The 26,636-nt window shown below is 44.2% G+C and overlaps 1 protein-coding gene across 1 annotated transcript; it reads left to right on the forward strand.

The window, feature by feature from the left end:
• The first annotated feature begins 1 nt into the window (after position 1).
• CUNH17orf100 (chromosome unknown C17orf100 homolog) lies at positions 2-9,437 on the forward strand. The gene is made up of 2 exons (XM_046424972.2): positions 2-998; positions 3,653-9,437. The coding sequence occupies exon 1, from the start codon at positions 343-345 to the stop codon at positions 679-681; it is 339 nt and encodes a 112-aa protein (XP_046280928.1). The 5' UTR covers positions 2-342; the 3' UTR covers positions 682-998; positions 3,653-9,437.
• Positions 9,438-26,636: the final 17,199 nt, after the last annotated feature.

Below are 26,636 nucleotides of genomic sequence, written 5' to 3' on the forward strand. Positions count from 1 at the left end.
CGCTAGGAGGCGGGCGGCTCCGCCCATCCCTGGCTCGCCGGGCCTGCCCCGCTTGGCTCGCAGAGGCTCACTACTGGCAAGGGGGCGGTGCCGGAGCCGCGTGGTGTCTGAGGACCAGGGTCCAGTGTTTGGAGGGACATTTCAGCCCTCACAGGACCGTGGTGCTTCTCCGTCATCTTGTCGTAGCACTCTTACCTGTGACAACTTCGTAGTTTTCGAGTTTTGCGCCTAGAGTGATGTAACATGCCATTCTGACGTCATTTCTTATCCTATGACGTAATCATGGAGGCTGTGGGCCTCCGGAAGCCTCATTGACTCTCTTGGTCCTCTTACACCCTCAGAATGGCCTCGCCCCTTGGGGGCAAGCCGTCTACTCCACGGGTGGAGACTGCCCACTACAAGGAGACGTCGACAGTCCGCGTGGAGACATCGTCCCATCGCGTGGAGACATCCTCTCTACAGGTGCGAACGTCTTCCCGGCAGGTGGAGACCTCCCACTCCCCCTCTGGAAAGCAGTTTCCTCGTGTCCTTGATGTTTCCTCCCAACACGTGGAAAGCTCCTCACAGCGCAAAGAAACATGGTCCCGCCACGTCAGGATCTCGTCTTTGCAAGTGGAGACATCTCTGCAACGTGCAGAGAGCCCGCCAGGCGGGACAAGAAGACCTCGTGCCAAAACATAAAACTGGCCTGTTGAAATGCTTCCCAAGGGTCGTGGCCCATAGCCAGGGCAGAATTGTTTCCACTTTCCAGCTAGCCAGCTGTCAGGAGGACCAATCATATTTCGTTTCATGGAAACAGCCCATAAATCAATGTAAGAAATAGCCAAGCTGCGGTTTCTGGATTCAGCCAACATTTATTGACCATGGTGCACCTTGGATCATTCCGCTTTTGACCCAGTGAACTATTTAACTTGAAGCCAGTATAAAAGGTTTTCAGGCCCGTGATACTGTGTAAAGTAAGTTGATGGACAGAGAGGCTATTTGAAACTCTGAGCCAGGTGAGTTTGGGATTCTTTAGTGCTCAAATGGGCCATCACCATTTGAAATGGGAAGAAGGACCAAACTGAAGCCATGACCCATGTACTGATCATGTGCCTGCAAGTGAATTATATGCATGCTGAAAACCTGGGGGGCAAGGAACAATTTCTCATGTATTATTCATTGGCTTTTATGTTTCAAAATAATGTGCTAAATCTTTATACGTGGTACCCCCAACCCACACAACTTTCTAACAGGTCAGATGTTAAAAACTAATAAATCCATCGACAATCAAAAATAATCTTAAAAAGAAAAAAATAATTTAAAAAAAAATCTTAGAAGAGAAAGCAAGAGGAGGTCATTCAATCCTCACCTGAGGTCTGAGGAAGGTACAGAAGAGCAATATTTATTGAGTACCTACTCTGTTATAGACACTGTTCTCAGCACAAACTATACCAGTGAAATGTCCCTCCAAAGTTCTTGCTCTGATGGAGCTTACACTTTGGTGAAGAGGCAGACAATAATAAGAAAATAAGACAATTTTCTATTGTGATTAGCACTGTGAAGGTACAATGTGATAGATAATGGACGTAAGGCAGTTCTTTAGATACGGTAGTCAAGGAAGGCCTTGCCAATTAGATAACATTTGACCTGAGATATTTGTGAGTAAACAGTGAGCCATATACAGATCTAGGGGGAATGCATTCTAGGCAGAAGGAATAGCAAGTTCAAAGCGGGATGGGAACAAGCTTGTGATATTTAGGGAACAGAAACACTTAGTACAGCTTCAGTTTAGAGAGGGAAAAAAATGTGGTATGGAATAAAAGAGATTAAAAGTAAGCAGGGAGCCAGACACAGTGGTCCATACCTATAATCCTGGCAGCTCTATAGGCTGAGGCAGAAGGATTGCTAGTTCTAAGCCAGCCTCAGCAATTTAGCAAGCCACTGACTCAAAATGTAAAAAAGTAAAGAAAGTTGGGAATGTAGCTCAGTAGTACAGTACCCCTGAATTCAATCCCCAGTTACTACAAGGAAAAAAAAAAAAAGGCAGGGGCCAGTTTATAGAGGGTCTTGTAAGTCACAACTTTTATTCTAATGTCAGTACAAAAACATTGGAGGATTTTAGCAGGCAAGTGACAGGATTCAATTTACATTAAAAGAAAAAAATACCTGTTTTCTGTACGTAGGCTGTAGGACAGTGGTTCCACTGGGGCCGATTTTGTCTCCCAAGCATACTTGGCAATGTCTGGAGATATTTCTTGCTTGGGAGGGGGTCATAGGAGACACTATCAGCATCTAGTAGGTAGAGGCCAGAGATGCCACTAATATCCTGCACTGCACAGGTCAGCACCCCATCCCTCCACCAACAAACCATTACTGGGTCCAGAGAACGTCAATAGTGCCAATGTTGAAAAATACTGAAGATTCGGGCAATTTGGAAAATTGCTAGAGCATGATCAACTGGGAAAGCACCCCACTTCTGCATAGCAGGATTGTGGGGAGGACTAAGAAACACTAAGGAAAAAGGGTTAAAGGTAGTGTCGTTTGGTAAGTAGCAGGGTGGGAACTCTCAGAGGAAAGGTGTATGTTGCTTTTTGAGGAGCCCTCCATCCCTGCTTTCAATAATTTATGTGATATTTACCCCAGGAGGACAAAAGGGTACCATCTAGAAGTCTGCTAATGAACCTGATCATGTGGGACCTTGTGAATTAGAGCACTTGCTATTTCCAGGCACTGGGCTAGATCATCACTCACATTTCTTCATTTAACTTGGGGGTGGGGGGGGGTGGGGTGCACTGGGCTGTTCCCTAGAATAGTGACTCAGGCCAAGAGAAATGTTATAAAACCCCAGAGGCTACCCCACTGCTCTGCCATATAAAACTTCTGCTATAAATGAATAATTAGCCTTTGGAATTTTAGTCTTTGGTGAGCTTACTAATTATTTTTAACATGACAGACAGTGTATACCTTATGTAAAAACACTCTTTATAAGTGTTCTTTTTTTTTTTAGAATACTTATTATTTTACATATAGATGGACACAATGTCTAAAATAAAGACATTGTGTCCATCTATATGTAAAAAAAATAAGCTTTACATGGTGCTGAGAATCAAACCCAGTGCCTCACACATGCCAGACAAGCACTCTACCTCTGAGTCACAACCCCAGCCCCTATAAGTGTTCTTTAAATGAACAAAGTAGTTGCTTCTGTTTAATGCTATTCCTCATTTTTTTTTTGTTTTTAAATTTTTTTCATCATGGGATAATTTTTCATATTTTTATTAGTGCAGTATAGTTATACATAGTAGTGGGGTTCCCTATTAATGTTTTTATTACAAAAGTGATATATGCTTAACAAATGAAATAATTCTGGGCTGGGGATGTGGCTCAAGCGGTAGCACGCTCCGCTGGCATGCGTGCGGCCCGGGTTCAATCCTCAGCACCACATACAAACAAAGATGTTGTGTCCGCCGAAAACTAAAAAAATAAATATTAAAAATTCTCTCTTTCTCTCTCTCTCTCTTAGAAATAATTCTAAGATATGTGAAGAAAAATTTAATAATTTATAATCTTTCCATTTCTGTCTTCTGGAAATAACTGATATCAGAAACTTGGTATATATCCTTCCAGGTCTTTCTCCATTAACTGACTGCCTGTATCTTCTTTTTAATAGTTACCTAGAAGACTTGTTTGAACATGACTCTGAAAAAGACAAAACACCTGATTTCTGGATGATTGATTCTCCAGGAAGGACACAGGATCCTGTTAGTTTCTTCCTGCAATCTTTGTTTCATAAGAGGTTTTGTTTTGTTTTTTTCTTCTTTTTTTTTTTTTTTGGTATCAGGGATTGAACTCAGGGGCACTCAACCACTGAGCCACATCCCCAGCCCTATTTTGTATTTTATTTAGAGACAGGTTCTCACCAGTTGCTTATTGACTCTTGGTCGCTGAGGCTGGCTTTGAACTTTCGATCCTCCTGTCTTAGCCTCCCGAGCTGCTGGGATTACAGGTGTGCACACAATGCACTGCCTGTAACTGACTGCCTGTATCTAGGTTTTATCTAGGTTTTTTCTTCCAATTTTTATTTATTCATGTTTCAGAACTTAAATCCAAAGAGACATGCAGAGCAAGAAAGTGTTGAAGAGGACAAAGTCCTGAAGAAAAAGACATCAGCCATACAAGTATCTTTTACAGATTCCACAGCTTTAAAATGATTCTGTATGTTGGAGAAACCTGTTTGTCATAATTGTTAATGTACTTACTGCATTTTGTAAATGTGTGTTAGCCATATTGTGGGTCATCCTCCTCACATGGTTGTCTCTTGGAAGCTCCAAAGGAACGTGGTGCTGTTGTACCTATGACATGCTATATAATGCTAAGCACAATGTGTGTACTTAATAATGAGTGAAGAGCAGTATTCTATCCATTCCCAGCCAAGAAAGCCTTTAATGGCTCAATCTAATAATCCATTGGATTTATTGTGGTCTGTAGTAGTTGTGACTTGCCTTCAGTCACAGCCAGCCAGGTTTTGGTTTGAGAAATTAAGTACAAGTCCATCTAAGGAAGAAGTTAGCACTTCTTATGCTCCTCCAAATCCCCTCTCATTTATATATAAGCTATGGGCAGCTTACAAAATTGATACATCTGTTGTATTGAAAAATACTTGAAATGAAAAAATGATATTGATGGGATTCTCTTTCCCCAAACTACACAAACCATGGGTAAGAACCATGAGTCTAACCAGCAAGGTTTTTGGTTCAAGTCCTGACCTGTATTTTCCAGAATTTCTGTTCCTCCATCCTTCTGTTACTCCCATCCAGTATGGCCAATACAAATATCCAAGCCTGGATACTTGATCCAGCCTCTTGGTTTAATAACCTTTAACTATGTATCTCCTACAAATAGCCTCAGCCCTTTCTATTCTACCTACCACCCTGAGCTATATATATGGTTAGAATTGCATGGCTGCAATAACAAAAACCCACCCAAAGTGGCTGAAACAAGTAGGAATTTGTCTCACACAACAGTAAGTCCCATGGCATTTCATCCCAGTAATGCCATCAGAGGTCCCGTCAGTTTTTCTGTTATACCATCTTTAGTACATTATCTTTGCCTTCCTGCCTGCTTCCTCGTGGTTACAAGTGCTTTTGTACCTCCAACTCTCCCACCTGCATCCAATCAGACAAAAGGGACCAGGGAAGGGATTGAGTTGTGTTTTTTTCCTACCAAGATTTTGCCTTATTAGTTGGAAAGGCAAACCTTTCCCAAGGACTTCTGTTTGTATTTCATTGGCCAAAACTGAATCATAATGGGTACCCTTAGCTGCAAGGGAGGTAAGGAAATCAAGTATGGCACTTCTTTCAGGTGATCGTTAGTAGTTCTCTCAAATGTCTTAGCAGTTACCTTGCTCTTTTCATCTTTAGTGTATCATTGACCAGAGTAAGTCCCTGAGGACTGTCAGAAGGCCTTCCTTATGGCCTTTGCCTCATATTGGTGCTATGGATTTGAATATCTGAAATATATTTTTACTGGATAAATTACTCTCTTTTTTTTCCTTTCAGAACTTTAAAGGTGTTGCTTCACTATCTTCTTATTTGCATTGTTTCCAACTAAAAAATTAGCTCTCTCCTATCTTTGTTCTTCTGTACAATGCTTCTCTATGACTTCATATAATTTTCTCTTTATCAATGGTTTAAGCAATTTGATTATGAAGTGCCAGAGTGAAGTTTTCTTAATGTTTCTTGTGAGTTTATTGTACCTTTTGGATCTTTGGTTTTAATAAAATCAGAAATTCTTTAGTTTTTCTGTCCTTCTCCCCCCCCCCCCCCACGGGTGTCAATTACGGGCATATTAGGCTTCTTGAAGCTATCCCACATCTCACTGATGCTCTGTTCATTTTTTTTAAAACTGTATTTCATCAGATAGTTTTTTTTTTCATCAGATAGTTTTTATTATTTCAAGTTCACTAATCTTTTTTTTCTCTTTTTTGCATTGTCCAATTTATCATAAACATTACCTCATGTTTTCTTTTTATCTCACTCATTATTGGTTTAAATAGTTGAATTTGGGTCTTTGCAATATTTTCCATATATAAATGATTTCATATATTCTGTGTATATCTATTTGCCATGTTCAACCTTTCCTCCAGTTTCTTAAACATATGCGATATAGTTTTAATAACCACTTTAATACCCTGTCTAATTCTATCATCTTTGTTATCTCTGGACAGTTTCTATTGATTGACTTTTCTCTTTATTAGAGTTGTATCTTGTTTGTTTCTTTTCATGTCTGGTTATTTTTGTTTGAATGGCAAGCGCTGTGAATTTTAACCTCACTGAATGTTGTATATTTTTGTATTCTTACAAATATTCTTGAGCTTTGTTCTAATAACTTTTAACTTTAAGTTATTTGGAAATAATTTGATCTTTGAGTCTTGATTTTAAGGTGTTGTTGGGTCAGAGTAGTGTTAAATGAAGGGTTAATGTTTTCCTACTACTAAGGCAAAACTTTCTAAGTCTCCCCTTGATAACCCCTGCTCTTAGTGCATATGAGCTTTGGAGTGGTCCTCTCCTTCAGGTGGTACTTTTCTTGCCCTTGAATAGTTTTCTCATACACATGCAAGGATCAGCCCTCAGCTGGATACTTGATGGGGACCTCTGCTTATCTCTCTCTTTCTGCATAACTTTCCCATTTTCAGCATGCTGTTCTGTGAATTCTAGCTATGTTGGCCTCTTATCCCAGCTCTTATCTCAGAGAAGTGAAAGTACTCTGCCAAAGTTCCTCCTTACGTTGCAGCCTGAAAGCTTTCTCCAAATAGTAAGCTGGGGCAATCATAGGGCTTGCCTTTGTTTCTTCAGCTATTCCAGGTAAGAGGATAAATCCAGTCCCTGTTATTCCATTCTGGTTGGAAGCCCTCTCCTCCTTATTATTTAACATAAATTTTGTTGGAGATGAACTTTGCCATTTAGTTCCCACGTAACAGAATATTCAGATGAGACTGTGACTAAATTTATGGAGTAATCATTGTAGCCTAGAGATGGATGGTATCACTATCTTCCAGAGATGGATACAATGACTGTTGAGACTTTGTGTCTCTCTTTTTTGAGGAGAAAGTATCTTTATTTCTCTGAACAATCATTGCATTATGTTTCTAACACAATGTAACTATTAGATTAATTAGATCGGGGAGTATAGAAGTTTAAATATAAATGCTGATTGGCCAATATAATTGACTGTAGCAGTTGGAATTTTGTCCCTTGACTCCAAACACCCCTTCTGTACTCAGCTTTATGGCTAAGACTAGGTCTCAAGGTATTTCTATTGAAATACCTTCATGTTAAGCTCAGGGGACAGGGAGGCACCAGAGGGAGCATTCAGTCTGGAGGAGGACAGCAAGTCTTCTCCCTGACTGCTATGTTCTTCCTCCCTCTTCCCCCATGTGCTTCCTGTGAGCATACTGACACCAACAACTAACTCTTCACCCAGGAATCAGCAATGTCTTCCCTTAGTGGTGGTTGAATATTGTTTTTAATTCTCTATTTGAAGAACCCATTTTACTGCGCCCCTCTTCAAAACACCAGTATTCCTCCAAGTTTCTAGGTTTTAGTAGTTCTGATCTCAGTTCTTTCCTGGAGGTAATGTAAGGAAAGAACTGAATGAAGGAAATCAAGAGAGAGGAGAGGTGGCTCACAGTAACACAGGTTTATTCAGACAAACCTGCAGAGAGGGCCCAGTGGAGAGTCCTTTCTTCCATTTACAGCCTAGGGTAGTTATAGGGGCATGAGGCAGTGGGGGATTTTGCTAGGGGATTGTCAGGGAAGCGTGCTTGTAGTCATCACCTCCATTGTTTAGGTGGTCACTGTGACATGTCAAACCCAGTGCTTTTCAGAATTGCAGTCTCTCAAAACAATTTTCTTTCTTTGCATGATAATGGAGTATTGCCTAGGGTTTAGGTCAGGGTGATTCAGGGTGTGAGATAACTGTTGTTCTAAGATGGAGGATATGTTTCAAAATGGTGTTGCCTGTGTCCAGTTCTTCCTAACAGGCAGGGCATCTTTTCCATATGCTTATTATCCAGGCAGGTTTCCTTTTCATGTGGATTGCCTATTCATATCCTTTGTTCATGTTCTTCTTTCTAATTTTTAAACTGATTTTTCTGAGTCCTAAATATTCTGAATACAGATTTTCATTTATTTGCATTGTAAGCAAAGTTTGTGGCTTGCCTTCCTCTTTTTAAGTTTCAGAAGACAGTTCCTCACTTTCCACCATGTGCCTCCATCTTAACTGGCTTCCTTTCATAATGGCAGCCATGTGTATCTGTCTTAATAAACTGACCCCCCTGGAGTGCTATCCCAGGGTTTTTTAAGCTTCTAGTCAAAACTATTAAAGGCTGGTCATAACCAGCATTTTAAAAAAGTAAAAAGAAGAAAATATATCAGAGTGCTTCACACTGTTTAAAATAGAGAAGAGAAAGAAGGAGAGATTTGAACAATTCAATTATGATTCAATGTCAAAAGTACTATGTTACTAGAAAGGGAATAGGCTTCTGCTGGGTCAATCCATCAAGCACCCATTGGTAAGAACATTTTGAAAAGAAGAGAATAGTAAGACAATCACTGTTAGCCTGGATACAAGCAAAAAGTTCTAGTTAAGGATTAGTAGATTTACTGAAAGTTGTTAAAAGACTTTCATGTCCTGTAAGGTTGACATAAGCTAAGTGTACAAGAAATTAGTTTCTCAGAAGAGGTCTTCATCCCATTAAATCCATCAGAAAATTGCTTAAGTATTTTATCAAAAGATAATTCATCCCTTTGGCTGGGCATGACGGTATAAACCTGTAATCCTAGTGACTTGTGAGGCTAAGGCAGGAGGATCACAAGTTTGAGGCCAGCCTCAGCAATTTATTGAGGCCCTAAGCAAGTTAAGTGAGACCTTCTCTCAAAATAAAAAAAAAATAAAAAGGTCTGGAAATGTAGTTTGTTGGTTAAGTATCCCTAGGTTCCATTCCCAGTATCAAAAAAAAAAAAAAAAAGATAATCCCTCAAAAGAAGTTTGTAGCTTCTATTCCCAAAACATCCCTGAGCCAGCTAAGGTGTGGGATAATTTCATTTTATAGTGTAAAGGCATGTTTCATGAACATTGTTTCTGAAGATGCGTATCATGTCTTGAAGTAAACTTTTACTGTGCATGACTGTTTAAAGTGGTTTGAAAACACTATGCTGTTTTTCAGAGCTGATATCTGTTCAACGCCTCAGAAATTCCAAGGGTACCAGTTTCTGTTTTTTGGGAAACTGCTCCATCTTTGCAGGCATCTGGGTGTTCCTCTGGATACCCTCACAAACTTATCTGTATTCCTGGTAGACTCAAATCCACCCCAGTTCTGTTCTTTCCTCAGAAGAACTTCCTCATAAGGCTTCATTTCATTTGTTAAAGGGTCCCAATGCTAAAATAAAATATTTGAAAACCATCAACCTGTTCTGATCCCTTTGTTGACTGTAAGGAAACACGGTTCTTGGGCCTCCTGAGATGGCCCTGCCCCCACCCATATGCCAGAATAGCAAAGCTTTTACCAGTGGAAACTCATATATTTTGTGTCACTGGCCCATTTAAAAAGACTGGGAAGAGGGGCTGGGATTCTGGCTCAGTGATAGAGCACTTGTCAGCACCACATTAAAAAATAAGTAAAGGTTAAAAAAAAAAGTGGGAGAGAGGTCTTAAGTAAATTGTTCCATAATATGTATTCATTGATGAGACACCTTTACTAAGATTCAAGGCCACTTCATCTAATAGTTACTAGAAGCTGTTATTCTAGGTCCTATAAAGTTTACAAGGGACTCCAAAAAATAGCTAAGGTCTAAAACTTCATTGGCTTCAAAATATAAACAGGAAACAAAATTGAAATTAATAAGCTCTAATTCTAATGCACCATATGATAGGGATCAAGACCTCCAAAAATTAGGGCTGGGGATGTGGCTCAAGCGGTAGCATGCTCGCCTGGCATGCATGCAGCCCAGGTTCGATCCTTAGCATCACATACAAACAAAGATGTTGTGTCCGCCAAAAACTAAAAAATAAATAAATTAATTAAATTCTCTTTTAAAAAAAAAAAAAGACCTCCAAAAATTAGAATGTATAAAACCCAGGAAGGTCTTCAAATGGCTCTGCCAAGGTATCTACACACTGATACCTGGGTCTCAATAGGTGAGCCTCTCTCCAAAACTGCTAAGACTGATAGACTTAGCGCAGGTTTGGCCAGGGGCAGCCTAAGACGCTACATTTCTTCTCATTGAGGTATTTGGGCAACTATGATTACTAGGTGCCTCAGATAAGTGATCTTACCTCAAGGGGGCTCACTTCCCCCACTAAAATGAAATGTTTAGAAAAATCCCTAGATCTATGATTCCCCAAGTGAGGAATGGTATGCAAGGTGATTCTTAGGAGGCATAAAAACAAGCATTTTTATTTTGATAGCTAAATATTTACTTTAGTATGCCCTGAGGGGTAAAATATAACTAGCCCTCCAAATCTGTAATTTTGCCAACATTTTACATAACAGACACTTAAAATGTTTAAGTGAATTGATTTAAAGAAAAGATAATTGATTCTATAAACAATTGGACTTGGATGTGACTAAAGGTTTGAAAGTGGTACAGTGCACACTGCCTGAAGTTTGTGAAACTATTGTACTCATTTAGTAACTGAAGCAGTATTTTCAAGTTCCAGAAAACCTGGCAATGTGAATCAACGTAGTAGACTTCATCTAGCCTTTTTGTTACTAATGAAATCAAATTTAAAAGTATAGAAAATACCAGAGTGCTCACTCACAATAAAGGTGAAATTTGTTCTATGAAACTTTTGTAGACAACATCACAGGGTAAAAATGTGTTTCTTGTTAAGAGTCACTCTCAGGGGCTGGGGTTGTAGATCAGTGGTAGAGCACTTGCCTCGTACATGTGAGGCATTGGGTTCAATCCTCAGCACTGCATAAAAATAAATGAATAAAATAAAGATATTGTGTCCATCTACAACTAAAAAAAAATTTTTAAAAAAAGAGTCACTGTCAAAAAAAAAGTTGGAGAAAAGTGCATCTGTGAAGTGCCTTCCTACTAAGTGTCCCCAGGAGTCCATGACCATCTTTAACTTTGTGCAATAACAGATAGTGGACAGCAGAGGTCAGCCAAGCCCCACCTGCATTGGCATCACTTTGACAGAACTCGGAGTTCTGGAGTCTTGGAAACCGTGGGTCGGGGATAGATATCTACCTGGTAGAATAGAAGCCTGAGTTTGTCAACAGGAAATCCAGCTTGCTGCCTCCAGGGGTGACAGTTCCGAATGAGACAGCACAAGTACCCTGGCCTGCCCCAGCATTGTAGCTCTCTTCGGGTCTTCACCCCCAGGTTTGATTCTTGTCTCTAGACTTTTCTGAACCTCCTGGGGATGCTTCAGGTGTCCAGTTTTTCTCAAACTGGATCCTGTGATTCAGGGTTGGGCCATAATCATTGTTCACTTGGAAAATCAAAGCATCTTCGTGGGACATACCCACATAGATTTGGAAGGACTCATGTCCTCCCCCAGTTCTGGAGGAATGTTTCAACATTCCCTTCCCAAAGGTGCTTGGGCACCTAAGAACAGTGAACCTGCGCTGAGCACTCATCCCAACACCGCCACCCCCACCCAGCACCGTTCAGAGCACTCTGTATTCTAACTCATGCCTCTGCACATTTGGGTGAAGTGGGTCAGGATACTAGGGGTGGGGAGGTTAAGTGCCTTGCCCCATGTTCTGGCCAGGATGAAGCAGAGCCAGAATCCAAACCCAGGCAAGCTGGCTCCAAGCCTGGTACTCTTAACCACCAGCTGCTGTTGTGTAAGGGTCAATGCCTTGTCCTCAATGTGACGTTTCAATTTCTAAGGACAGTCAGGGTACAGAGCTCTCAAGAGAAATCCTGGGCAGAGGTCATCAGAAGAGCAGGGATGATCAAGCCCAAGACAGAAAGACACTGCTTCGTTCTCTATCTGAAGGGCTGTCTTTATCAGAGGCAGCCTTGAGAGCAAAGCTGCCTCTGCTCAAAAGATAGGATCAAAAGGTAAAAAAAGTCAAAGAGACACGTTTGGGCTCAGAAAAAAAGGAAATGTTTTAAAAATATATTTATTATAAAATCCTAAATCTACAGACAGACTTAGAAAGCAATACCCATCAGCCAGCTCCATTTGAAATCCCAACCCTATGCCACATGGTTGTCAGATCCACAAGGAAATTTTCTCTAAGGGTTGAGCTGTTCTAGCGATGGGCTTGGCTGCTTCCTGACACACAACAGTGAGCGCACTCCATCCCCTTCAGCAAGAACAGACAAAGGCTGGGTAACTTACCGAGGAAGACAGGCACAGAGGGAATTTATGTTGTCATCACCTGGGATGCCTGGAAGATCCCCCGCAACTGGAGGAGGGAGAGAAAAAGGAAGCCCTGGGTCACATCTCCCTGGCCAGTCTTTGGCCTTTCCCCATCCTCCTACTTCCTCACGAATGGCAACACAATGTTTCATCACCGGCTCTGCCCAAATTGGAGAACATTTTCTGTACCTCTGGCCAGCCCCACCCCACTCCTTAACCCCCCAGTCCATTTTATGTTATTGCCTCCCAGATTCTTCAAAGAGCTGTCTGTACTCATTGCTTATATGTCCCATCCTGATTATCTCTCTCCCCAAATCTGTCCTCCCTGATGTCTCTTCCCACTAGTCTCAATGTCAGATCCACTGGTCTCTTCTCAGTCTCCATCCTCCCTGAACTTCCAGTAGCTTCAGACTTGGGAAATTCCTTTCTCAAAATCTTATCCACCACTGTTTCCATGAACCTGAACTGTCTGACCCCTCATCTTTCCATGTTCTCTTCTCCCACCCCCAAACCCTGCATATGGCCCCAGAATTCTTGTCTTGGCCTTATTTTCTTATTTTGCACATACTGCCTCAGTACTCACAGTGTCAACTGCTGCCTGATTGCTGATGTCCCTCACATCCAGATGCCTCTCTTGAGCCCCAGACCTTCACAGCCCCAAGGTCTCATCCTGGATGAAGTAGATTCCAAGAGTCCAAAATGCCCATCTGCTTCTTGTCCCCAACTCTCCACCTTTGGCCCTATTTCTACATTCCTCTGCCTGCCTTTCCTCAGTAGAATCACCTGTAGTCAGCTACAGAGTGCTAGTAGAATCCCGTTACCTTTGACTTCTCTCTCTCAATCACCTCATGACCCACGGGAGTCAGCCCGATGGATCTGTCCACTCTGTTTCTTGAAGCCAGCCCCAGAGTCATTCATTGTCCAAACTCAGGGTTCCATCCTCTCTCTGCCTAGTTTCCTTCCCTCCTTTCCGAGCCATCTCCAAAATGTTTCCAAAATCATGTTTTTAAAATACATGTCACACCTTCCTTCACCCCCCTTCCTCAGACACTTTTGAGGCTTTCCTGCCTCTCACGCTGTACCTAGCCTGCTCTTCAGTTCTCTGGCATCGCCTATTACTGGGTCGCTCTCTGCTCTCCATGCTCCAGCCACATGTTGCCAATGCTCACTTCTGAGGGGCACACTCAGTGTGATTTGGCTTCAGGAACAGGAAGAGGAGAGCCCCAGGCATGGCAGTTGGTGAAACCACAGAAACTACAGGGTCGGGTGTCCTGTGGAGGCAGCATGCTGGGCTTGTCCATTGTCCTTATCTGACCCAGCAGGCACTTCTGGATGAGGACATGGCCCATACCAGCACCCAGTCAAGCACATCAGTGTACAGAGCCCGGATCCAGTCCCGAGACCTTGAACATCAGGCAGAAGCTGGCTGTGATGCAGGAGGTGCTGCGATTTCCTTGAGCCCAGGAACCAGCCCCATGGCCTGGCCTGGCTTTCCACTGCTTCTGTTCTCATCACCAGCCACCTCCTCTCCTTCCCCCTTGCCCACTGCTAGAGTGTAAATGATGAGTACCACCACCCTCAAGGCCCATGTATTAAAGGCTTGGTCCTTGGTAGTGCTGCTGAGAGGTGGTGGAACCCTTCAGCAGTGGGGCCTAGAAGGAGGTCTTTAGGTCATTGGAGGCATGCTCTTGAATAGAATTGTGGAACTCTGGCCCCCTTCTCTTCCTATTTTGCTTCCTGGCCGCAAGGCACGCAGTTTGTCCCCTCATGCCCCCTCCATCATTACCATCTTAAACTCCTTCCAGAGGCCTAAAAGCTATGGGTCCTCTGATTGTAGACTAGAACCTCTAAAGCCAAGAGCTAAAATAAACCTTTTTTCTTCATAAGTTAATTATCTCAGAAATTTGTTACAATATCAGAAGGTTAACACATCCGCCTTGCTCACCTTCAATAGAATTCTTCCTTCCTTCTTTCCTTCCTTTCTTTCTTTGGTATTAGGGATTGAACTCAGGGACACTCAACCACTGAGCCACATCCCCAGCCCTATTTTGTATTTTATTTAGAGACAGGGTCTCACTGAGATGCTTAGCGCCTTGTTTTTTGCTGAGGCTGGCTTTGAATTCGCAATCCTCCTGTCTCAGCCTCCCAAGCTTTTGGGGTTACAAGAGCGCATCACCGCGCCCGGCTCATAGAATTCTTAAACATGCCAAGTTTATCCCTGCCTCGGGACCTTTACATTTGCCATGTATGCTGCCAAAAATGTTCTTTCCTAGATTTTTGAATGGTTTGTCTCATCACATCAGGTGTCACATCAAATATATCTTCCCTACCCAGGTTTCCCCTGATTAAATACTCCCTCTAGGTCTCCTACATTCACCAATCTTATCTCCCAACCCTTATTTTCTTTCTCCATAGCACTTATCACAATGGGGTCATTTCTATTATTTACTAATTGTATAATTGCTGATGGTCTTATGTTCCCCAACAGAGGACAAGGACTTTGACTTTTAACCACTAAATTCCCGAACCTATAATGGTACCTTGTACAGAGCAGGTGTGCAGTAAATTTTGAGGAATGAACAAATGAACAAATGGCCCAGGTGAGTTGCAGGGCCCTTAGCAGTCCAGATGCAGACTGAGGCCACCATCATATTCTCTGCCTCAATCTGGGCCAAACTGGCTGGCACTGAGCCAAGGTCATTGGTGGGTTTAAGGACCAGAAGCTGGGGGAGGCCAAGGTGCACTTAACCCTTGCCCCAGGACCTCCCATGTTCCTCATGTCTGGTAAACTGCTTGTCCCCAAGGCCCTATTCCATTTCTACGTCCCCAAGAAGCCTAGCCAGCCCTCTGCCCCACCTGAGCCCACACCCTCCGTGTCTACATTCCTGCTGCTGCCACCTCTTTTCATAGCCCCCATGTGACTCTTCCATCAATTATTCTTCGCCATTTACTCCTGTCTCTCCCATGAGATTGAAAGCACATCAAGGGCAGAGGTTGTCATAAAGCCTCTTTGTGTTCAGCAGTTTCCCGTAGAAAGAACGAACAAGGTTGGGCTTGTCTGGATGCGGGTATGGTCACCGAATGTTCCCAACCTCTGTATGGCCAGGGCATCCCTTGGCAGTAAGCAGGGCAGGCAGAAGGGGTGTAGCATCCCCAGAACATGATTAGGGGCACATTTGGAAACTGGACAGGCTTTGAATAAAGAGGGAATTGTCCGATGACACATGCTCATTCACATACTGCACGGCCTTATCCCCTTTGCCTTTTCATTCACCCACGATTTACTGAATTCCACTGACTGCCAGCTCCTATGACAGATGGACACCCAGATGATTCAGGTTCAAAGTCACTAGTGCCTACTATTGGGTCAGGGGAGGTGGGGAAAGGTGACGGATGTCCCTCCCTCCTTCTGACTTCAATCTGTACTAAGCTGCCTTCACCCCATGATGGAACAGCAGCGGGGCAGGGAGCCCAGGAGGCAGCCGTCAGCCAGCTTAAACAGATTGCTGTGCTTGCAAATAGCAAGACACTTCAGAACCTGCAAAACCACTTTATCCCTTTCCTTTCCTACTGCACCATGCCTTTTCTGGTTTGGCCTCTCAAGGTGTGACGTCAGCATCCCTCCAAATCCCAAGGGGTCACCATATGAGCTGGCCAGGTGGGCAGGCTCCCCTGAGGCTGACTCCCTCCCCATCAGCCTGAATTCTGAGGATTAGGCTTCAAGGAGGGGCAGCTCCAGACAGGGAGCAGCAGGGCAGACCTCCCCCCACCACCCCACCCCTGCAGGTAGACAGGAGTGTCTGGATAGCCAGCCAGGGATCAAGGAGGCTCACTGTTCACCAGCAAGAATGGGCCCCGCAAGCTCCGGATCAACTGCCTTATGTAACTATTAGTGTACAGATGCTTTTATTTTCCACTTACTTTCACATAAAAATCCTGAAATGTTATCATGTGGTCCTCTTTTAAAAAATATTCCCTCTTTTAAAAAATATTCATAAAGGCCGACTCCAGAACATTGGATGCCTTACAAGGCACTTTACTTACATCTTTATGCACAAATCCTTTATTGTTGTGTTGAATTACTTCCTTGCAACACATTCCCAGCAGTGGAATTACCATGTAAAAAGGTCTGAGCATTTTAATAGCTCTGGAGCCCCATTGCCCAACTCCTTCCCTAAAAAGCTGTGTTAATTTACACTGACACCGGCAGGGTGCTTAGGCTGGTCTTACCACAGCCTCAATAGCATGAGATGTTATAATTTTGCTAATGTTTGCTAATTTAGTAGGTGTAAAATGGCACATCAGGGTTCCTCTAATTTGCATTTCCCTGATTATAGCGAGGGTGAGCCTGTCTGTAGGTGCTGATGTAAGTCTGCCCTTGTTGATGTCCTCACCACTTCTCAGCCTGTTTTCTGTCTTTTTACATTTGTCAGCCTCTGGCTGCCTTTTGTCATATTCATTCTCTCTCTCTCTCTCTCTCTCTCTCTCTCTCTCTCTTAAACCTGCCTGTCTCTGTCTCCCACCCAGCTCTTTCTCTGGTTCCTAATTGGCCAGGCATGTGGCTGGTTCCTGGAGGTCCAACCAAGCCCTAACAAGCCACCAGCAAGACCCTGGGCACCAGGCTCTGGGCACCCATCTCTAGGCATGAGGCTCTAGGCTCTGACCACTGAGGCCTCCCTCCCTGGGGAGGTACACCACTGCACTCAGATGGTGCCCTTCCTTCTACCAGGCCTCATCAAGGTCCTCTTTCATCTCTCCAGATGGCTTCATCCAGGCTGACCAGCTAGGTCAGATCCAGTGTTTCTAGATTCAAGAAGTAGCTGAGAGTGTCAAGATCATCCTTCTGTGACCCCCTCCAATAAAGTATTCCAGGTGCTCTACCAATGCAATTTGCTGCTATATGGAGCTGCATGCCTAGGCAGTTGGGAATATGTGCTCTGAGGAACCAATGGGATCTCCTGAATCCAGATGTCCATGCAAAGGGGCTTGGAGGTGGCAGTGATTATGCTTGCCTGCCTGCCTGCCTGCTGCACCAACAAGTTCCTTACCTGAAGTGTCAGAAAGCTCACGTGGAGGGCCACAAGCAACCCTTGGAACAGCTGGGGCAGAGCAGGACTCTCATACTGCCCCACTTCCAATGGCATTGGAAAGACTTCAGAAAGATTAAGGAATGTGGTTGACCTTGAGGGAAGTCTATGTAGATGCCCTAGGTGAGCCCCATGGCGGGCAAGCTGACTCCTAGCACTGGACCTGCCCTGCCGCTACTGGTCAGAGAGGCTGGTGGGTTGTGAGAGTTTGGGTCTCTGCTGTCACCCTTCAGGCCCTGCAGGTGATCCTAGAGCACTAGAATCAGATTGTTGAAAGTCAGAAGGGAACTCAGACATCAAGTTCTATTCTCATTTAACTTTTAACATTCATCTTTTTAAAAAGAAAATCGTTATTAAGTAATATAAGCCCATTTCTTGGATATTTAGAAAATATAGAAAACTACAAAAAAGAAAATAGCACCCCCCTTAACAACTCATCAAAGATAACTGCTATTATATTTCCATCTCAACTTTGTTCTGTGCTCATCTATATTTTTATTATCACTGAGATCATATGGCATATGTAGTTTTGCATCTGCTTTCTTTACCTTACATTATAAGCATTTTTTGACATAATAAAATACTCCGCATAATCACTTTTACTGACCACATAATAGTCTTTAGCTGACACACTTTACTGTTACCCAGATGCTGGGCAATTAAGAACTCGGGGTTTTAAGAATCTAAAAAAGATACTAACTAATTCTTCACACATGAATCTTTGTCCACAATTCAGTTTTTCCCTTAGTTTAGAGAACTGCTCATGGGATATAAATATGTTTTAAGACTCTGCATATGTATTTCTATTTTGCTTTCCTGAGAAGTTGAACTAACACAGCCCAGCTCACCACACACCACCAATTACACCACAAATACCATTAAACACACACACACACACACATTTACTGATTTGAAAGTAAGTCTACTGCCTCCTTTTCATGGTAAGGTAGTGGAGGTTTGGAGAGGAAAATGGACATCCCTAGTGCCACGAGGAATGTGTTGTCTCATTCAGACTTGATGGCAACTTCCCACCCCCAGTGAGAGGTGCTGCCATCCTCTCTAGGTGGAAGAGTTCAAGCACACAGACAAGCAGCCTACTCAGACTCCCACGGTTCTTACCAGGCAGAGCCTGGGCAGGATCTCTGCAGTGGGACTCCAGGGCCCTCATACTTCACCCGACTCTATTGCCACTCTAGTTTTATGGGTTTACCCTACAGACAGAGGTGCACCTTAGTGGATTCTTAAGCATCAAGGCCAAGTTTGACAAGGACGTTTCTGGTGGACTGGCCTGGGGGAGATTGGAAACAGGGAGACCAGTTGGAGAGACACGGCATACAGCTAATGGACTTGACGTAGAGGACTGGCACAGATGCATACGTGTATGTGTGGTTGTGGGCAGGGGGCAGTCGGGAACATTAGGGGTCTGGGGAGGCCTCCCACCATGTCTTCTTTGCTGGGAAAGGGCCATTTTTATCTGCTACACGTCAGGCAAAAACCTACGCCAACTGCCAAAGTCTTCACCTCAAATCTAGCAAATAAGAGAGAGGACGGTATGGATTACGTTATATTTAAAACAAGCCCACACAATGCCTGTAATTTTTTATTCTGACTCCATAATTATAGCTCAAGACCAGTCAGATCATAGTTATCCCCACACCGACCCACTGTTGGGACACATTGAATTAAAGGGTTTGCTGCCCTTGAAGATTCTATTTTGGATGCCAAGCACTGGCAGGTAACAGGGCTCTCACAAGGCCCATCTTGTCGGAGTCCCTCCCAGGGCAGCCTTCATGAAGGCCAAGTCAGCACCAGGTTTTCAGAAGACCACAGATGGTTTGCGACCCGTTGGGATGCTGTGCATTACCCAACCTAAGCCCTGGGCCTCAGGTCTGAGCCAGGGGCCTGGAGGGCTGAGGTGAGCATTATCCTGGGAGCAGGCCTGGGTCAGGCCCTGGAATGCTGCTCTCTCCTTGACCCTGATCTGGGTCCCAGGGGTGGGTGGGCCAACCCCTGATGTTTGGCACAGTAGTCCCGGATAGGCCAGTATTGCCCAAAGAGACTAGTTCACAAAAGAAGGAAAAGAAGGAAAGAAAGGAAAGAAGAAAGATCAGGGGAGACAGGAGAAATAAAGATAGAGACAAGGAAGAAAGAAAAAACAAAGAGACTCAAAGAGTTAAGCTTATGTGGACAGCCCCTGTGACTAACCATAACTGGGCCAACTAAGTTTCCCCTCCTGATGCAGGTCCATCAGAGAACACCAGCTCTCAGCCCCTCAGTGACACCCTAGACAGAGTAAGGGTGGGATTGGGTCCCACATATTGACCTGGAGCAACAGAAGGGTCAGTAGGACATACTGCCCTTCCACCTGGGCCTCCCAGGAGAGTCTGGCCCCACCTCACATCCCTGCAAGGAGGTAACACGCCTCCCATCCATCCATAAGCTGCAGGACCCTGCTCTACCCAAGGCCACCGGCATATGCATTTTCTCATTTACTCCTCACACAACCCTGCCAGCTAGGTGTGACCAGTGTCACCTCAATTTCCACTAGAGACATAAGGACATGATGCAAGAAGAGAAGTGTGCTGCTCGAGGACACACAGTTCAAAAGTGAAGAAGCCAGGCTGGGACACAGTTATCCCAACACCCCCAGCTCATCCATAGACTGAAACCACCAGTCCTGCCCCCACTGCCCCTTGGCTACCCCCATGCTAAGCACAGGATCTGTCTCTCAGGGTGACTTCTCCTGGTACTCATTGTTCCCTTGCCCCTATCAAGCCATAGGACAAGCCAGCACCCCAAACAGGCCCTTGCTCTCCAAATGGAGTGGTGGTTCCTTCTTCCTCCTCAATGCAATTTACACCCACACCTACTTTTACCCAGACAACATCATATCACCACCATTCACATGACTATCTCCGGCTAGACTTCTCAAGGCAGGGTCTGCGCCTGTCTCTTTGTGACGAGGTCAATACATGGCGCACGTTGTGTGCTCAGTAACCGTTCTTTGCAAGAAAAAAGGAAAGTCTGAAGAATGAGTCGTCTTCAAAATTCTGCTTGGAATCCATCTGAGGAAACCTCTCTGGAGTCACAAGATTGACCTTGGCCTCCCCTGTCTGATTCAATCCATAGAATGATTGTTGACTTAGGCATATCCTCCAGGGCAGGGACAGAGCCTGCTTCTTCTCTGTGACCCCCATCCCTCAGCACAGACCTGGCAATTAGCAGGGGTCAGTGAAAGTAGAACTGAATTTTTCTTTGCAATTGCAAACACTTTCTCTCTGTGCCTCTCTCTCTCACACACACCCTCACATAGGTTCACATACACACTCACATGCCTCTACCATCTCACACAACCACACATGTACATGCACACACTCATACACACTGCCTCAGATTAAGGGCACCATGACCCTAATCAGACAGCTGCCCGTGTCACTTGACTAAAACCACCCCAGTGGCACACCAGGGATGTTTGTGGAGGAAAGGAACACTGAAATAAATCCTGACTTTAAAAAAGACACACACACACACCCCATAGGTGTTCTATTTATGTGACAACCTTCTCCATTTTTAGGTCGTAGCCCTCTGGCCTCACCTCCTCAAGGATCCCGCAGATCCCTTCTACTCACCACCCAGTAATCACGGCCCTACCTGCCCTCCCTCCCTCTTCATTTGCCCTCTGGGGTTTCCCTGGATTGCAGGGTGTGCGCTTCCAGACATCACAAGAGCCATTTCCTGCCTGGCCCCAGACTCCTTCTCTCCCTCCCTGCCTCTCTGACCTGGGAGTTAGTGAGGAGCAGGTCAGAACCAGGCCTGGGGCCCTGGGGCAGATGGGGCAAGCAGGGACAGGGGAGAGTCAGGCTGCAAGGAGATGTGTCCTCCACTGACCCAGAGCAGGCAGAATCATGGCTGGGTGCACAGGAGTAGCCAGGCCTGCTTCTCCCAGCTCTCAGGCCAGGTCAGACAACACGCAGTGGTACAGGAAAAGGGAAGGGAGCTCTGGAGTCAGGGTTATGTCCCCACCCTTGTTCTACCATGGTTGCCAGAGGACTCATCTACCTCCCTGAACCACCCTGAGTCTAGGACTTCTCGATGATCGACGATGAGTGTCACCTGCTGAGAGGACCAATTGAGTCATATTGGGAGGCAGGGAAGTCACAGGACTGGCCAGTGGCAGGAAAGAAACCTGGACTGGAGAGCAGCAGCTTTAGTAGCTGGGTCATCATCTTGATGTTTCCTGATTTTTTCTCAAAATCAAAAGAAGCTCAAGTATTAGGTGACCAGCCCTGGTTCCGTGAGCCCCATGATGAGCCCACCCTGGCTCCTGGAAGCAGACAAGGAGCCAGTGACTCTGAAATCAGCACTGGCTTGGCACCATGGGGGCCAAGTGGCCCTCTGTCACTGGCTCCTCTTTCTCTAATGCCAGCTCCTCCACCCATTCCCTTGGGTTCAAGGGTCCCCCTGGGGCTAAAGGGGCACCCTGTGCTCCGACAGAGTTCCTACTTCTAACAGAACAGCAGATAGGGAAGGGGTTCCAAGGGACCTTCAGTATGCTGACAGTTTCCACCACCCTCGGCAAGGACCTAGGAAGAGACCTGGGCAAGCCCAAGGCTGGGGGCTGGGCCTCTCCAACCCAGGAACATTTTGAGCCCCCCCTCACAGCTCGGCACTTGGGCAGCCTCCCAACAAACCACAGCTGAGGTTTCTAGAGAGCCAGGTCTCCCACCGCAGGGACAGTAAACTGAGAAGCTCTGTAGCTATAAATGTGAAGTGGCGAACCGCCGGACACTGCCGCAGCCCAGCAGTGGGTAGGAGCCTGCTCCCAGCCGCCCTGCAGGCTGCAGGCCTGACCTGCCAAGCCTCCCAAACAGCCCAGACCGCCCACTAGGTCCTAAGCAGGGCTTCTGGGGTTCCTGTGGAAGGGGGGTCCCGGAGACGGAGCAAGGCCCAGCTGGGGGTACAGCAGACAGGATGCCATACAACACTTCCTACACCAACGGTCAGTGACAAGGATTCATCTCACAAGCATAATCTTGCTTTCTGTCAACTTACCCAAGAGAAGGGGGCAAGGGTCCCATTTTGGTGCCCAGTGCTTCTCAAGGTCTCACTACCTCCCCAGGAGGCACCAGGTCATAGCTTCCGACCTATATCTATGGTGCATGGGGCACAGTCAGGGTTTCTTTTGGTGGGCCTGAGACTCAAGTGGCCTTAGCAGGCATCTCATCTGGACTGTAGAAAAGGGGACCCTGGGAGGAGCAGCCATGAGAATGCTCTCAGAGCCTTTGAAGTAGCCACTTCACAGGCGAGAAACTGCACCCAGAGGAGGGTCTTCATCCAGTCTCCCACAACATGTCAGGCCTAGACAAGAATGGCCCATCTGGAAGAGTCTGGGGAAATGGAAAAGGCCCCTTCCCCTCTGTCCTCTCAGAGCCCTCCCAGGCAAGCTCTCTCCTCCAACAACCTATTCCACTGGACCATCTAGGGAAGACATTGAGGGTATGAGCAGTCATCTGGCAGGGCCCCTCCTGTTGGGCTAGGGAACTGGCCAGGATTCGTTCTCCTGAGCCTGTTCATCACCTAGCCTTCAGAACTCCAATGAGCATCATAATTTATAGAAGGGAACCCAGAGGTATACCAAGCAGCCCTTCCCAGAGGCTGACTTGCTGAGGCCAGTGTCCTTGGGGAGGATACCGCAGTAGGATCATCCTCAAAGTCTCTTCAATGTCCCTTGGGTACAGTCCCCTTAGATGGAGGGGTGGAGATGGATACCTAGGATGGCCAACAGAGGCTGTGAGCAAAGAACTGAGGGGAAAAAATTCCAACTTCTCATTCATAAGAAACTTTTTAATGTTACAGGGCTAGGGATATGGCTCAGTGGTAGAGCATTTGCCTAGCATATGTAAGGCCCTGGGTTCCATGCCCAGACTGAAATTTAAAAAAAAAATCAAAATAAAGCATTACAGAGGAGAGGAAAGAAAATTTTAACATAAAGGGAAATGCCATTTTCTGACATAAGATATGTTATTGTAAAGACATAATTTCATCACCAGACAGGGGTCTGAGTTGGTCCCTCTGAGGGGACAGTAGGATCTCAACTCAGCCTTGGGTTCTTGACTTGCACTGTGGAAAGAATTTTAGGAATTCAAAAGCAAGGCACCAGCAAAGATCAATTCCAAGACAGCAAAGCAAAGATACACACACTCCAAAGGCAACATGTGGATGGACGCCCCTTTTTTCTCAGAGAAGAGGAGATGAATAACACATCGAGGGGTTGACCTCTCCAACTATATATGGGACTTTCTTGGAAAGAAATGTGCAGGTTCTCAGGCAAGCTCTTGTGAAAATCAAATCCCATGTCCATCATTTGATATTTGATATTTCAGAATGTTTCTTCTTGTTTGGGTAGTCTAGCCATAAATCAATTGTGGGCACATTGTGTAAGTCTTTGAATCTGATCACATTTAAATTGATTTTGTTTTTTTCTCGTTGATCTGGTACAAGCATATGCTGGAGGTATTTTTCATCTAACTAAAGAGACAGGTGTGACTGGTCACACTCATAGATCTGGGGCTCCCTGAAAGCCAATCTATCTCAATTTTTCACCTAACAAGCCACAGCCAACCTGATGCATTCATTCATCCAATACTGATGGTGTACTTGCTGATGCCTGATGTATTCTAGGCACAAAAGATCCTGAGGTGGACACAAGCACCCTCAGGCTTATGTTCTTAGAGACAGGGAAGTCACAGACAAATACAGAAGAAGTAAATTACATAGTATGTTAGAAGGTGAAAAGGGCAGTAGAGAAAAATCAAGGTCATGATGGAGAATGCTGAACAGGGAGGGGAGTTACTATTAAAAATAGGCTGAGAAGACGTTTAAGCAAAGAATCAAGGCAATGAAGGGACAGGAGTAGATTTCTCCTACTCTCATGCAGCTAGATCAGAGGGAGTCGGTGGTTCTCAATCATGGGTGGTTTTGTCCTCCAAGAGACACTTGGCAATGTCTGAAGACATTTTTCATAGTTACACCTGGAGTCAGGGAGAGGGTTGCTATTGACATGTAGTGAATTAGAAGCCAGGATGCTGCTCAGTATGCTACAGCGCACAGAACAGCCCCATACAACAAAGAATTATTTGGTTCAAATGTCAGTAATGCTAAGGTCAAGAAACCCTGGAGTGAGTGAGGGGAACAGGAACAGGAAATAGAGACAGAGAGGTAAATGCCAATTGGAGAATCAGAATTTTTTTTGAAACTGGAGAAGCTGATTCAGAAATTCTTATGGAAAAATATGCAAGAGTAGCTAGGGGTGGGGAGTGAGAAAGAAGAATACAGAGTAACTAGCATCAGCAGATCTTTGCATATAAAAATTCCTATGATAGACAAATGGCTGATTTCTTTAATACATAAAGAGTTCTTACAAATGAATATGAGAAAACCTGTTTTTTTTTTAAGAAAGCTCTTGGAAAAATGAACAAAAGACAGGGAGATCTCAGAAAAAGACCCACAAACAGATCATATACATGTGAAAAAATAGCCAACATTACTTACTTATTTAAACAAATACAGGGTTGGGGATATAGCTTAGTGGGAGAGCATGTGCCTAGCATGCATCAACACTCCAACACCACCAAAGAGTAAAAAATAGAACAATTAAGAAATGTGAACAAAAGTCACAAAATAACATTTTCAATGAGCCAAGATTAAAATATAATTCTACATGGAGTTGCTAAGGGTTGCCAAGATCTACTCTTATGCACAGTTCTTAAGAACATACCTTGGCACAGCCTTTTGGAAAACCATTAGGCAACATCTCTCCCAGAATTAAATACACATCCCTTGGAGCATCATGTTGTTCTAGGAAAGCATTCTTCTCACAAAATAGATGCACAGCATAACATATGCAAAAAAAAAATATGCACAGCATCATTTATGATAGCATTAACAATACACTGGAAGCAACCTGAATGTCCATCAATAGGGGACTGTTTATTTTACAGTACGTACTTACAATGGAATACTGCACAGCTTTTAGAAAGACTGAGGCTCAATCTTAGGCACATATCCAAGAGAAATGAAAACCCATGCCCACCAAAAAGATTTGCACAGAGGCATGTATAACAACTTTACCCATAATAGCCCCAAACTAGAATAGCCCAAATGTCACCAAAGACTAGAAAAATTTTGGTATATTCATACTATAAAGCACTACTTAGCAACAACAATAAGAGGAATGAATAGATATGCACAGCAACAGGAGTGATGTTCAAAAATATTCTGTTAAGCAGGAAAAATCAGGCACAAAAGACTGTGTACTGGGTGACTCCATTTATATTAGGTTCAAGAGACAAACCCAATCCATGGTGACAAATCATAGCTTACTTGCCTATGGGAGGAACAGATTGCTAGAAGGGACAGGGAGAACTCATGGGGGGAGGGTGATAGAATTGGAGTATTGCTTGCAAGGTATATGCCATTCGTCAAAATTATTGTGGAAGTCACTGATTTGATTTTATCTCAATTTAAACACCAAATTACCTATTGAATAAAAAAAAAAAAACTAGCTAAACTTAATGTGTCCTGAGATAGAATGATCTCCAAATAAATATTAAGTGTAGGGTGGAGGGGTAGAAACAAAGACAAACTATATATAATATACTCCCATATGTTATAAAGAGATTATGTGTCTGTTGCATAATCATGTATATGGAAATTTCTAGAAGGATGTTTAAGAAATTGTTGACAGCAGATTCCTTTCTGGATGGAGTCTGGGGGACTCAAGTTTTGAGGTGGGAGGGACATGTTTCAATATCTTTTTGTAGTATTGGAATTTTTTCTTACATTCATATTAATTTTTTTTTGCTATGAAACCTAGTTAAACATTCTTGATTGGATAAAAACACAAGGATGCTTTGAGATGAATTTTGATATGTCTCTACCTTTGAGAGCAGGACGCAATGGGCAGCTGTATCTCCATGAGGGGAGTGGACATCTGGACAGACAGACCAGGGAAGCATGCGGAAGATCCTCTTGGGGGCAGGAAAATGAGTGTCAGAGTCCTGCTGAGGGCTCCAAATGAAATACAGAAAATTTCAGATTTCAACCTCAATGGCAACCTTCTGGGTGCACAATGTCAAAGCTCATCCAATGATGTGCAAGATTTATCTGGGTGAAACTTTTCTT

The sequence above is a fragment of the Marmota monax genome, unplaced genomic scaffold, assembly GCF_021218885.2.
Source record: "Marmota monax isolate L192 unplaced genomic scaffold, Marmota_monax_Labrador192_F-V1.1 WCK01_AAM20220418_F8-fsc00218, whole genome shotgun sequence".
NCBI lineage: Eukaryota > Metazoa > Chordata > Mammalia > Rodentia > Sciuridae > Marmota > Marmota monax.

What these genes read in the sequence shown, in the direction of transcription:
- CUNH17orf100 (XM_046424972.2), top strand. Translation starts at nt 343, where the DNA reads ATGGCCTCGCCCCTTGGGGGCAAGCCGTCTACTCCACGGGTGGAGACT.